We start from the raw sequence: 14,594 nt of genomic DNA, 5'->3' as shown, positions 1-14,594 counted from the left end.
GTCTTTTTATTGAATAACAAGTTACGGCAAATATGTAACAATCATGAATCATATACGATTACGAGTATTTACATTATTTCGCTTTCATAAGTAACAGTTACTGATTTTTCAAAAGCGTTTTTCTATTAAAAGACATTTCAAGATCGCGTAGTCTTTTTCTAATACTAAAAAAACGAACTTAAGGTTCCGTCACACATGCGCGTTTTCCGGGCGGGGCGTGAGCGTTTTATATGTTAAAAGCGGCGCGTCCCGCTCACGCTCCGTCCAGAAAACGCGCCTGTGTGACGGAACCTTTAGATATTTTCGCAAGACAACAGAATAAACTAGGAAACGAAACTCCATCGATATCTGTATTAAATATACGTCACCCATAATGCTATCGAGCGATGTGGCCGGCTGAATGGTCCTGTGTTGATTTGGCGTCCGTATCCTTACGACTGGTAAGCGTGCGTGCATACAAGTCCGTTTTATAAATAGTTACATAAGGCGGGGTTCGAAAGGATAATTATCAATGATAGTTATCTTGATAATTATCGTGATTTTTATGCCTGATAATAACCTAAATAAAATATAAAAATAGCAAAAAACGCCCCAATGTTTTTTTACTATCAAAGAATTCAAAGTAAATATAGCACCATCAATACCTGGGATAATTAACCGATATTTATCGGATAACTATCGCGATAATTATCGGCATAATTTCGAACCCTGACATAAGGTTTAGAATAAATATGATTCTTTCGGAAAAGATGGAACATGTCCTTAGAGAAATAAGTAAAGATAGAGTGCTAACTCCATACATCAGTTTTCTTAGCAATTCGATGATTTCGTAGTCGACATCTACGTCAACAACCGGATTAATCAGTACCGCTACTTGATACCAGATGTCTAAGTGTATTGCTCAACAATTTACAACTAAATATTACAAGCAGAAGGACTTATAAATAGAGTTCCGGTTAATCCGGTTATAATATTAGCTGAAAACGTCGTTTCGTTTGTCGCGACATCTAGTCTAATAACTCACAAAACCAGTGAAACCTGTATCGAAATGTCGGTGAATAGATAAATAATAAAATAAATTTCGCGATAGACCCGTCTATAAATGTGGGTTAATATGTGTTCAAAAAGCGAAAGTTTTAAATATCTAGTCTATCGTCTAAATAATTGCTTGGCGCCTTTTTCCAGCCATGAGGGGAAATTTACTCGTTTGGGACAAATCTTTTTCATCCAGCCGCACTTCACTCGCGAAACGCCCTTAACAAAACGATAAAGGAACGTGACGTCAAGGTCTCTGAGAGCCCATCTTGTAGTATGGAGAAAACAAGAAAATTGCGTTTTTGTCGGTGAAATATTGCGTTTATGTATATAGATGCCATACAATATTTTTTTGGTTAAAATGTAAGGAATCGAATGGTACCCTTACTTTTATCGTTTAAAAAAAACTTAAATTTTGAAACTTTCAGGTCCTGTATTTTTGTAACATTTCCATATTTTATTTTAATATCCACATTATTGTGATAAATTGCTCGTTTGCTATCTATTTTACTAGATTTTATTATAAAATTGAACATATGTCATCATCCCTATTAGCAGAGCTCGGATTTTTCACGGCAAAACAAAACACTATCGGAATCTAGCCAGTGATAGAAACATTATTTTATCGATATCGATAATTCAGTACTAGAAGAAAATACGTCACCAAATAAAATAAATATGTAATAAAAACATTTGTATGAAGTTATATATTAGAAACAGACGCAATTTCTAACTTCGTTCTAAGTTGTACAAAACATTTTTTTTAGATTTTATTGTACCACTTTTTCGGCGTGGAAAATATACATACTCATACCAAATTTCAGCGTTGTAGCACTAACGGTCACTGAGATTATCCGCGGACGGATGGACGGACAGATATGGCGAAACTATAAGGGTTCCTAGTTGACTACGGAACCCTAAAAATGTATTGAGGCAATACCTGTCATATACTCCAGTAATACTCGATATCGATAAAATAATATTTCAAGCACTGGCTAGATTACGCTAGTGTTTTGTTTTGCTGTCGAGCTCTGCCTATAAGCATAGAGAAAAAAATACATAGAGTGCTCACTCCACACATCAGTTCAGACTATTAATTTCAGTGTCTACATCTAGCATCGAGTAGCGGAACTATCAATACTGCTACTTGACAATAGATGTAGCACCGACCGGAGTCTTATCTCAACAGCATAAGACTTTCCGGTCGGTGGCGACATCTATTGTCAAGTAGCAGTACTGATAGTTCCGCTACTCGATGCTAGATGCTAATAGTCTTTTTAGTACGAAAACTGATGTATGGAGTGAGCACTCTATGTATTTTTTTCTCTATGCCATTAGTTACATACCTGGTATGTGTGTCTCGTAGACCTCGCTCGGGTCCGGTATGTGGAACCTCTCGATGAGCAGCCCCAGCAACTCCGAGGGTAAACAGAACGACCTGTACGTCGTCAGGAACGTCCGTACGAGGTTTAAATCCGCGTAAATGTGGTACGTTAGCCGTTCTACTAGTTTAAGAAGAGTTGCGCCCTGTGAAGAAAAAACAGTTGCACTCAGGAAGTGCCGGTAGAAGTGTAAACTCAATCACTATTGCAAAATGTCTGCAGCACTATGTGTAATTGAGGTTAACGCCATCTAGCGTTATTTCGTCGCATTACTTGAAACCCCTAAGCACATCACTGTTAGTACTCGAGTTATATTAATACCTGTTAGAGCGAAACTCACTAGATGGCATTTAAATCAGTAAAGAAAAACTCAATGACAACGAAGTAACAGTTTTTCGATCAGGTCACGTGTCCGTCTTACGTCTTACGGTCACGTGACACCTGTTACGAGTTTAACATTTTTTCCCCATCTCAAAAAGTGCATAGCACCGCTAAAGAAATTTTCACTTCAAAAATTACATTAAAATTGTTTATATAATTATTTGTTTTACAAAGGGGCAAAGTTATTGTTTGACTGCTCGTGCTAATATTGATACCCGAGCAAGCGAAAGATTCCAAAATTGAACCACGAGCGTAGCGAGTCGCCGGTCCCCGGTTCGAATCCACCCTCCGCCACTTGGGCTTAGTCACTTTTTTACAAGCTTTTATTTACTTTCACCTGTCCCGTTGTCTGTCAGTCTGTAATCAAATCTTGCAAGTTAAATTTGATCTACTTCCCGGTTTCCGATTGAGCTGAAATTTTGCATGCATGTATAAATCGGATGACAATGCAATATTATGGTACCATCGAGTTGATCTGATGATGGAGACAGGAGGTGGCCATAGGAACTCTGTGATGAACAAACGCAACCTAATTGTGTTTGGGGTTTTTCAAATTGTCTCGATGAGTATTAGTTGTCTGTCGTAAGAAAAGTACAGTCAGCGATAAAAGCTTGTACCAAAAATGAAATTTTTGCCAAAAACTTATCTTTAAAAATAATAGCTTGTAAAAGTGCTTACCTTTATTAAAGGGGCGGGCGCGTTCCCCTGTCTCTCTTCTAACCGGATGTTGTCAGACGAGTCCGGGACGGCGAACCTGTATAGTTCCGGTGGGGGTAGTTTAAGGGGGTGACGTTTTTCTAGGTCTAGGAGTATGCTGTAACAAAAAAAGTTATGTTAGAAGATGAATAAAATTTCCCCACAACAGTATTCCATAGAAGAAAATTAACAGTGCATAACTATAGTAAAGAACAAATTTAAAATCTGTATTTTTATATCAGAGATACTACAAATGACATTTCGATTCTCCAATTTGCCCGATCAATCTGTCATTTTTAGGATTCCCTACCCAAAGGGTAAAAACGGGACCCTAGCTATTACTAAGACTTCTTGTCCGTCCGTCTGTCTGACCGTTACCAGGCTGTATCTCATGAACCGTGATAGCTAGACAGTTGAAATTTTCTTAGACGATGTGTTTCTGTTGCCGTTATAACAACATATACTAAAAAGTACGGAACCCTCGGTGGGCAAGTCTGACTCGCACTTCCGGTTTTTTTGTACAAAATCAGGATGAATGGGAAGTAAATTAAATAATCGAAGCGTCATTTTAATATACAGGATAAAACAGACATGAAAACATTCAGAGATGACCCCATAATAACATTCCATAGAGGGAATACAACAGTACAGGGGCGTAGTAAGTAGATAAGTAACAGAAATATAGTTGGTTAAACCATAGAGAAAAAAATACATAGAGTGCTCACTCCATACATCAGTTTTAGTACCAAAAAGACTATTAGCATCTAGCATCGAGTAGCGGAACTATCAGTACTGCTACTTGACAATAGATGTAGCACCGACCGGAAAGTCTTATGCTGTTGAGATAAGACTTTCCGGTCGGTGCTACATCTATTGTCAAATAGCAGTACTGATAGTTCCGCTACTCGATGCTAGATGTAGATACTGAAATTAATAGTCTGAACTGATGTATGGAGTGAGCACTCTTGTCTTACTTATTTCTCTATGGTAAATAAGAACAAAAAAAACTATACTCATCCATTTCTTTGCATCCATTGCTTTAAGATTACCCTTTCCAGCTCTTAAGAATTACTTAAAAAAGTCATTGATGTTAAAAGCTTATTACAGAGTCGAGGACTACTTGACAGACAAACATGCATGGTCCAAACCAGAAACTAACTAATAAAAAGTAGTAGCAATTAAAAACATTGTATTATGTATAGAGTTATAGGTGACACAGCTCAGGTAAGCAGGAAAGCACATCAAATATTATATGTTGGTAATTAATAATAATCAATCAGATTTATATAATATGTTTTCCCATTTCTTTTAATAACTTTATTTTCTTTTCCTTTTGTAAGAATTTGATATGTTTTCTGAAAGAGCTACGATTTTGTATGATTCCATGTACATATGTATATTTTCTAAATCAAATTTCTATTACACCTTATGTGTATAATTGCATGAATTCTATAGTAATTTAAATTGTATTTTTTCCCTTATTTTCTCGTAATGCATGTTAATTATAAGATGTAATTATTTTTGAAAAGATGTGTCCCGCCGAGTTTGTTGCCGGTCCCATATTCGGATACCCTCCTCCAATTGAGGGGGGATTTAAATCTTCTCGGGGCAGAGGTGTAGGGTTGGAGCCGGTCTACCTAGCTTTATTTGACGTTCATAAGCGCATTGTAATTATGCCTACTTGAATAAACTATCTTTTATCTTTATCTTTATCTTTGGGTGCTAGTATTAGTGTAAGACAAAGATAGTATGATTTTCTCTGTCTATGTTTGAAATGAGACAGTCCTTTGACAAATTATAAAATTACCGGCCGGACCACGCATAATGAAAGATTACATGTTTATTGAACATACCTGTCTAGAGAGCGGTCTAGCATGGGCTTGGTGTTGAGCATGACTAGGTCGCACATCCAGTTCCGCTTCTCCTGACAGGAGGCGCATGCTAGGATGACGGGCGGACCCGCGCGCGGCAACAGCTCCAAGCAGTGCTTCGCTTCTGTACCAGAAAAACACGGTTATTAGACTTATTAGTTTTCACACCTGCTATTCAGAAAAGAGCTTTTTCTTCCCCGCTAGGAGGGATCAAAGTGGCACTTTTCCTCCCTGCTAGGAGGGATCAAAGTGGCACTTTTCTGTTCAAGCACACTATTTTTTACATTTTTTTGCACATTATTTATTTAGCTTAAATAATCTGTTTAAGCATCAGATTATTCAGATTGGGTCAACACTAACATTTTTTTATTTTCCTCATAGTTGATGTGAAAAGCAGTATGTGTCACACGGTATCAAAATTATTTCGTCTTGGGCGTTAACACTTGAATCCCTCATTACGCTCGGGATTCTATTCTATGCTATGCTATGGATTCTATTGTAGAATCCATCGCTTCATTCAGGATTAAATGTACGCCCTTGACGGAAATATATCATTTTGATCCCTTGTAACACAAACTACTATTATGTGATATTAGATGTTTAGATGATAGCGTATGATACGATTTCCTATTTTCTCTTGATATTTTCACTTCGCCGTATACGGCAAGGATGACGGATGGAGACGGATTCCACTTTTACTTACTTTCGCTATCAGGTCAAGTTCTCAAGTAAATGTATTTTACAATATTTAAACTTACCCCATAATAGCGTCCCATACGGTATCTCAAAGTAAACGAAGTCGTAATAAGTAAGCTCGCTTTTGTCTCGATCTTCCATACTAATTTGAAATGTCGTTGGCTAAGAGTGTAAGCCTGCTAAGTAAATCAATTTTTGTGATTTTTTAATCTACTTTGATAGATATTAAAGTTAAAATAAATTAATATCAAAATGGATTTAGCAAGTTAATTACACTCTTAACCAACGAATTATGCTGCCTATTTGTACTAAAGAGAGTATAATTGGTGGGCTTGTTACCGTCGCTGTCGGGTCGGTCGACAAGTTCCAGTTTCCGCACGTGCAGCTTCTCCTTGAGCTTGAGCTGCTGCACGCCCCCCGCGCCGCCCGCGCCCGCGCCCGCCACGCCCACCTGCGTACAAACACGCGCCACTCTAACATTCTCGGATAGAATAGAATAGAATTGCAATCCGGAGGTCGCGGGTTCAAACCCCGGCTCGTACCAATGAGTTATTCGGAACTTATGTACGAAATATCATTTGATATTTACCAGTCGCTTTTCGGTGAAGGAAAACATCGTGAGGAAACCGGACTAATCCCAATACGGGCCTAGTTTACCCTCTGGGTTGGAAGGTCAGATGGCAGTCGCTTTCGTAAAAACTAGTGCCCACGCCAATTACTGGGATTAGTTGCCAAGCGGACCCCAGGCTCCCATGAGCCGTGGCAAAATGCCGGGACAACGCGAGGAAGATGATGAGAATAGAATAGAATTTATTCGTAAGCACAGACAATACATAATATGAAGAAAAACACAAAATAAGATTAAAGTGCCACGAAATAGCCTCATCTCAGCATGTTGCTGGTGGCTTCCAGCGCTGGTCTTCAAAATCAAATGAGAAGAACCACATGATATGCCCACATTTACATAGTATAGTTGGTCAAACGAATTAGTCAGTAAACAGGAACCAAAAAAGCGGCCAAGTGCGAGTCGGACTCGCCCATGAAGGGTTCCGTATTTAGGCGATTTATGACGTATAAAAAAAAAACTACTTACTAGATCTCGTTCAAACCAATTTTCGGTGGAAGTTTACATGGTAATGTACATCATATATTTTTTTTAGTTTTATCATTCTCTTATTTTAGAAGTTACAGGGGGGGGGACACACATTTTACCACTTTGGAAGTGTCTCTCGCGCAAACTATTCAGTTTAGAAAAAAATGATATTAGAAACCTCAATATCATTTTTGAAGACCTATCCATAGATACCCCACACGTATGGGTTTGATGAAAAAAAATTTTTTGAGTTTCAGTTCGAAGTATGGGGAACCCCAAAAATTTATTGTTTTTTTTCTATTTTTGTGTGAAAATCTTAATGCGGTTCACAGAATACATCTACTTACCAAGTTTCAACAGTATAGTTCTTATAGTTTCGGAGAAAAGTGGCTGTGACATACGGACGGACAGACAGACGGACAGACGGACAGACAGACAGACAGACATGACGAATCTATAAGGGTTCCGTTTTTTGCCATTTGGCTACGGAACCCTAAAAACGATACTCGTCCTTTTCTTTTGAGGCTAGTACTAGTGTAAGACAAAGATAGTATGATTCTCTCAGTCTACGTTTGAAATGAGACAGTCCTTTGACAAACTATATTAATGAAACACAAGAGTATCTCTTATCTTTTTAAATTTAAAAAGTAAAACTAATAGCACAGTGGAGTGGACAAAACTGTTGCGAATATATTTATAATACTCTTTTGAGTGAAATTTTTTAAACTCTTGGTCACCAAAAAACTAGTTATAAGAAATTTCTACCAAACTAGTCTGGGTATCTGGCGACCTACGAGCTGGCGCATTATTTGCTCAAAAACCCAGCCTCACTGTGCAGAGAGGGAACGCGGCCAGCGTCCTGGGAACAATGCCTCAGGCTAATCTAGACTTATGATCTTTTGTTATAATCTCTGTTTTAATATTAATTATTCTTTTAGTTGACTTGAATTTTTCAAATGAGCTAACTATACTTCGTTTTTTTTAGCATCAGAAATAATTTGAGATAAACAATCTTGATGTGTCTTTTAATTGAAAAACACATTTTAAAAATAAGTTACGGTAAATATGTAACAATTATGAATCTAATACGATCTTTTATTTCATAAGTAATAGTTATTGATTTTAAAACAGTGTTTATCAATTAAAAGACATGTCAAAATCGCTTACCTTCTTTCAAGTTCTTTCTAATGCTAAAAAAAACCAACTATATGTGAAAATACATATACTTACTATACTAGTGATTGGCTTGCACAGAAGTAATAGGCCATCAAAAAGGTACGCTCTTCTTTCAGCTATCCGTTTGCCAGGACCGATTTTTGATAATGTGTCCTCTGTAAATAAACATTGTCACATTAAATACAAAATAAACTTGTAACATAAACTTTTCGTGAAAATTCAAAGTCAGTTAAAAAAAATGTAGCCTCATCTAGTTAGATGAACTTGATTTGCCCCACGATAGGGTCCCATACGGCGTGGTAAACTGCAGATAAGCAACTGGCTAAACTTGACATCAACATCTCGATGTTGTTTTGTCTTCTCCGATACCACGGGGACAATGCCGTCCTCGAAACGTCGGAGGTAGTTTTAAAAACCTTATTATTTATTATTTTATTTCAAAACAAGTAATACAGCATAACAGTATAAATACCAAACCACTGCTAACTTACACAGAATATTATAAGAAAAAGAAAACAGTATACAATTAATCACAAATTACACAATATTAACACACGATAATGTACCATTTTAAACTGTAGAAGGACGTGCATCCATCTTCTCACAAAACCTCAAACATTCATCACGCACAACCACCTGTCTGCCTGCAAACAAATCACACTGAGAGGCTGATGCAAGGAGCGCATTCAAAAGGAGCAAAGAACTAACCAGAGGGGAATTCCTACGTGCTACAGTACGCGAAGACGGGACTGCCAGGAGACAACGGTCACGAGGTCTGAACTCGATTCTGGTCCGTGAGGGAACGTACAGACGTACTAGTTGCCCCGCCAGCTCAGTACAGTCCGACTCTCCGCGCAAGATACCGCAAGCAGTAGTGAGAAGTCCAAAATTACGTCTTACCTCCAGAGAGTTGAAACCCAGTATTCCTAGCAAAAATTTGGTTGGGTATAGGAACGGATAGTACCCATACATTTTTTTATAGAGGAACCGTAAAAATACCTTTTTCTCAAAAATGGACGGCAAAGTCGACGTTGCCGGTTAAAAAATTGGTCGCGAAGTGCGTAGTTTATGGTCAGTCAAAAAATTAAAAAGTTAAAAACATTGCAGTCTCGATTTCGGGACTGCAAAGTTGCATACAAATTCCATTATTTAACGAGTTCCAAACTTTTTAAAAGTTGAAATGGCCATATCAAATGAAGGCATAGGTCCAATTAAACAGCCAAACAGATGATCAGCACTTATTATTATAATGTTGGTACCGCGACTATTTAGGTGTCTCAAATAGGTTGGCGTATTTTCAGCAGAAAAATACACTTCTTTTTTTTTAAAGGCGGTAAAGCAAATATTTTCAATGGTTTTACTTACTGTGATACCTAATTAGACGGTTGCTAAGTAAATAATTTCTATTTCTTGCACCATTTTTGAGAAAAGCACTATATATGACTCGGCTGGAAGGCTACTTGCTGGCTTCGGATTCAATTAAACGGACTCCCAAGGTCGTCCGTTTAAAACGAATCCTCAGCCAGCAAGTAGCTACTTCCGAACCTCGACAATAATGTACTATTGCACTCTCTCCAGAAGCAAGACATAAGATGCCTCATAAGGATCCCAAACAACGGAGGCGGACTCGAGTTTGCTTCTTACTAGGGCACTGTACAGGAGCTTTATAGTACCAGTGTCATGAAAATCCCTAGAATTATACGCTATTAAGTCCCGTTTATTTAATAATAATAGCTACAACACTTTTCTTAACATATTTATTTGCCCCACAGTTGTGTCCCATACGGCGTGTCAAACTAAACATAGCCGTAATAACCCGTGACCCTACCTACGAAGCCGAAGGACCTGGGGTCAAATACCGGTAAGGGTATTTATTTGTGTGTTTATCACAAATGTTTGGCCCTGAGTTAAGGGTGTTTTCTATCTAAGTACTTATGTTTATCGTCGCCTTATACCCAAGTCCAAGAATTTGCTTAACTTTGGGCTATTATCGACCAGCCAGTTTTCATATCACATATTCACGTGCCCCACAATAGCATGCCATAAGGCATCTTAAATTAAACAAAGCCGTAATACGTCCTTTACTAACCTCTGATAAATTCGTTGCAGCACTGTCCCGTTTCGCTTTTGTCCCAGTTGTCCACTAGCCTGGCCAATTCGTTACATTTCTCTATTGCTAATTGCCGTCGCGCTCTCGCCGCCATTCGAAGTGCCATGTCACTGTGAGGGAAAAATCTAGGTTTAAGAACAGGCTAGGTTGTTTTATTTTGTTACAATTTCAAAGCGGAGTTCGAAATTATCCAGATAATTATAGTCATTGATAATTATTGATTATCCCATAAATATCGGATAATTATAGTTTTTTTTATATTTTAGGTTTTAAATTTTAGGTTATTATCTAATCGATAATTATCAGGCATAAAAATCACGATAATTATCAAGATAACTATCATTGTTAATTATCCTTTCGAACCCTGTTTCAAGGGTCGCTTATCACTTAATCATAGACAGAGGGACTGCTGTATTTTTGTTACAGGGTCACCCCGCAAAAGGTATGAATATAGAGTTTAATTTCTAACGCAAACATTTCACATGACATGACATTAGAACAAGGAATCTTAATAATAAAATAATACTTAATTTTGTATTGTTTTTGTACGTGTTTTTGTATTTAATTTTTATATCCATATTATAAAATAACCTAACTTAAGTTTGAAGAGAAATAAAGGAAAAAATAACACTTACATTTTCGGTCCGTTTCCTAGCGCTTTCATGAGTAATTTTTTTATAGGATGAAGGTTACATTCGACCTGAAAATAAAACATAATTATAACGAGATTTTTGTGCATCAAATTATTACAAGATGATATTTTTTTACATAACTCTTTGCGAAGAATATACTACATTTTAAACGAAATAAGTGTTAACTAGGTAAAATTTAGTGTCCGACCGAAACATGTTTTTTTGCCGAAACCGAAACCGAAACCGAATGTTCGGCTTTGGCTCTAGTTTCGGCCGAAACCGAAACCGAAACCGAAACTTTTGTAGACTTGTTAAAATCGTTGAAAAAATGTCATAAAACCGCTTTAACACACATATTATGGGGCTGTCAACACCCAATGTCCTTGAAATTGATGTTACTTAAGCAGTTTTTTATGAAAATTACTAGAGTTAGACCAAGATAATTCTGCAACGATTTTGATAAGTTGATAACACACGCAGTGCAAGTGTTATTTTAAACGTCAAAACTTCTATGAAATTATGACGTATAAATAACATTTGCACTAGTTGCACTGCGTATGCTATCAAAATCATTGCAGAATTTTCTTGGTCTAACTCTATTCATTCACCAGTCAAGCTAACATGTAGACACAGGGTCAACCAAAAACGCGAGCGCAGCGAGCGCGAAATTTTTTGTTAACAATATCGCAAGGCCGGGTACCGATCTTCACCTGGGCCGAAAAGTCCGAAGTGCCCCATTGAGGCGAACTTTCATGCGAAGTCAAAGCCGTGCTTAAGGCTTCAGGATAAGTAGTTGAGCACAGACTCCAACCAATGTCCATTGTATTCAAAAGCGAGACCGCAGGCCGAGCATGGCGCAGCGAGGCCAAAGGCTAAGCTGAAGTAGAGGACATGTGGAACACAAACCAATGGTAAATTGAGGTAAAAAGTAATGCTAGTTTTCTTATTATTATCTTGCCCAGGGCCCAGTAACATGCGACAGTGCTATCTCATTCACTTATAGGTATTGACAGCCTCTTAAGACTGCGTCAACCGTCCAGTGGCGCCCTCATTAGTGGAATTGTGTTTTATAATAAACCAATTAATGCCTGTACCTAATATACATGAATCAGTATATGTAGGTATTAATATTGTTGTCCTACTTATTCCCCAACTTTTGGTCTTTGTCCGAAGTACCATTTCGTAAGTTTCGGCCCGGCCGAAAGGTTCGGCCGTTTTTTGGCCGAAACCGAAACTACAGCCGAAACATGATTTTTTGGCCGAAACTGGCCGAAACCGAAACCGAAACCGAACCTTCGGTCGGACACTAGTAAAATTACACATACTGCCCACTATCGTGTTTTTACTTTCGAGTGTCTATTCGTGAGTGACCGGGTTACACGCATGAGTAACCGTGCTTACCGCATGAGTCACACGTGAGTGACACGCAAGTCGAGTGAGTGACCTTCACCTGTTTAAAAAGCTCTCCCTATCATCGGTAGCCCCGAGAACTGCCAGAATGGGGCTATGGGGCTAACAGCAGGGAGGGAGGTAGCATTATACATAGTGGCTCTCACCTGTCTGTGTCCAGTGTGTGAGTGACCGGGTCTCGCTTGTCAGTGACGAGGTCTAATTTGTGAGTGACCGGCAAGGTTCGTGAGTGACCCTCGCCGGGTCAGTGAGTGACCGGTGGTTCTAATTTGTGAGGGACCATGGCTCACCTGAGAGCGACCGTGCCTAGGTTGTCAGTGACAGTGAGTGACTCGCCTGTTTAAAGCTCTCCCTGTCGTCGGTAGCGGGCGCCACTTGCAGCATGGCCAGCACGTAGCTGTGGTACAGGAAGACATGGGCCACCTGTTTGAGTGTCCCACGTGTGAGTGACTGGGTCTCGCGTGTGAATGACGAGGTCTAATTAGTGAGTGACCACATTTAACGAGTAACAGACACGATTCATGAGTGACCCTCGCCGGGTCAGTGAGTGACCCTCTCCTGGTCAGTGAGTGACCCTCGCCGGGTCAGTGAGTGACCGGTGGGTCTAATTTGTGAGCGACCATGGCTCACCTGAGAGCGACCGTGCCTAGGTTGTGAGTGACCGTGAGTGACTCGCCTGTTTAAAGCTCTCCCTGTCGTCGGTAGCGGGCGCCACTTGCAGCATGGCCAGCACGTAGCTGTGGTACAGGAAGACGTGGGCCACCTGTTTGAGTGTCCCACGTGTGAGTGACTGGGTCTCGCGTGTGAATCACGAGGTCTAATTAGTGAGTGACCACATTTAACGAGTGAGTAACCGACACGATTCGTGAGTGACCCTCGCCGGGTCAGTAAGTGACCGTTGGTTCTAATTTGTGAGTGACCATGGCTCATCTGTGAGCGACCGTGCCCAGCTTGTGAGTGACTCGCCTGTTTAAAGCTCTCCCTGTCGTCGGTAGCGGGCGCCACTTGCAGCATGGCCAGCACGTAGCTGTGGTACAGGAAGACATGGGCCACCTGTTCGAGTGTCCCACGTGTGAGTGACTGGGTCTCGCGTGTGAATGACGAGGTCTAATTAGTGAGTGACCACATTTAACGAGTAAGTAACCGACACGATTCGTGAGTGACCCTCGCCGGGTCCGTGAGTGGCTCTCGCCGGGTCAGTGAGTGACCCTCGCCGGGTCAGTGAGTGACCCTCGCCGGGTCAGTGAGTGACCGGTGGTTCTGATTTGTGAGGGACCATGGCTCACCTGAGAGCGACCGTGCCTAGGTTGTGAGTGACCCTCACCTGTTTAAAGCTCTCCCTGTCGTCGGTAGCGGGCGCCACTTGCAGCATGGCCAGCACGTAGCTGTGGTACAGGAAGACGTGTGCCACCGGGGCCAGCAGCAGTTTCGGGAGGTAGTACTTGACGGCGAGACGGAACCCGTGCCCGGCGGTGTCCAGCCGCTCCGAGAACTAGTAGAAAGGAAATACTTTGAAAATAATGGTATAATAAAAGGCGTAGAAAAAAAGAGGTAACACGGCTTTGAATATTAAAGAGGTTAGAATGGCTATCGCGCACAGTTAGTATCGGAACCGGTGTCGCCGCTCGTTCCTCTCCACATTTATATTAATAATTAGTGTACCTAATTTAGCTTAAGATTACTCTAGAGCGCACCGCCAACAAACTGTCTCACAGTTTGGCGAAACATTAGATTAAGGTACTAAAATGCTGTATTTTTATGTAAAATTTTCAATAAAAAAAAAAAAAAAAATTTACTAACACTCGCGCAACGGTAGTAAAAAAAACTAGCTAGCGCCTTGTATGCGTGGTGAATGGATACGCCTCCTTTAAACAGATTTGACGTCTGGCTTCTTAATCTGAACGTTATTGTGGCGCAAAAAGGCATGTTTACTTCGTTTTCGGTCAGCGCGGGCGAGTAGCATGCGAGCGTTTGCTCAAAACCCCGCGGCGACACGTACCCTGCTCGCATCGCCATTCTACTTGTTCTGTGGCTTTGAAACATCAAGGTCACCCTCAATTGTGATTGGGAAAGTGACATCAACTTTTGGTTCACACTCATTTTGGGATTTTT

At 39.9% G+C, this 14,594-nt stretch overlaps 1 protein-coding gene across 1 annotated transcript in view; it reads right to left on the bottom strand.

The window, feature by feature from the left end:
* Window positions 1-14,594, bottom strand: part of LOC134660442 (protein son of sevenless-like) — a 74,471-nt gene that overhangs the window by 46,490 nt on the left and 13,387 nt on the right. The window contains exons 10-18 of the mRNA XM_063516186.1: window positions 13,807-13,974; window positions 11,076-11,140; window positions 10,420-10,550; window positions 8,385-8,485; window positions 6,401-6,512; window positions 5,348-5,489; window positions 3,477-3,612; window positions 2,382-2,562; window positions 369-437 (exon numbers count right to left, since the gene is read on the bottom strand). Coding sequence (XP_063372256.1) covers window positions 369-437; window positions 2,382-2,562; window positions 3,477-3,612; window positions 5,348-5,489; window positions 6,401-6,512; window positions 8,385-8,485; window positions 10,420-10,550; window positions 11,076-11,140; window positions 13,807-13,974 — 1,105 coding nt within the window. The remainder of the gene's footprint in view (window positions 1-368; window positions 438-2,381; window positions 2,563-3,476; window positions 3,613-5,347; window positions 5,490-6,400; window positions 6,513-8,384; window positions 8,486-10,419; window positions 10,551-11,075; window positions 11,141-13,806; window positions 13,975-14,594) is intronic.

The sequence above is a fragment of the Cydia amplana genome, chromosome 27 (genome assembly GCF_948474715.1).
Source record: "Cydia amplana chromosome 27, ilCydAmpl1.1, whole genome shotgun sequence".
Lineage (NCBI taxonomy): Eukaryota > Metazoa > Arthropoda > Insecta > Lepidoptera > Tortricidae > Cydia > Cydia amplana.
Note: the sequence above shows the minus strand (reverse complement) of the source record. Positions and strands in the feature narration are given on the sequence as shown.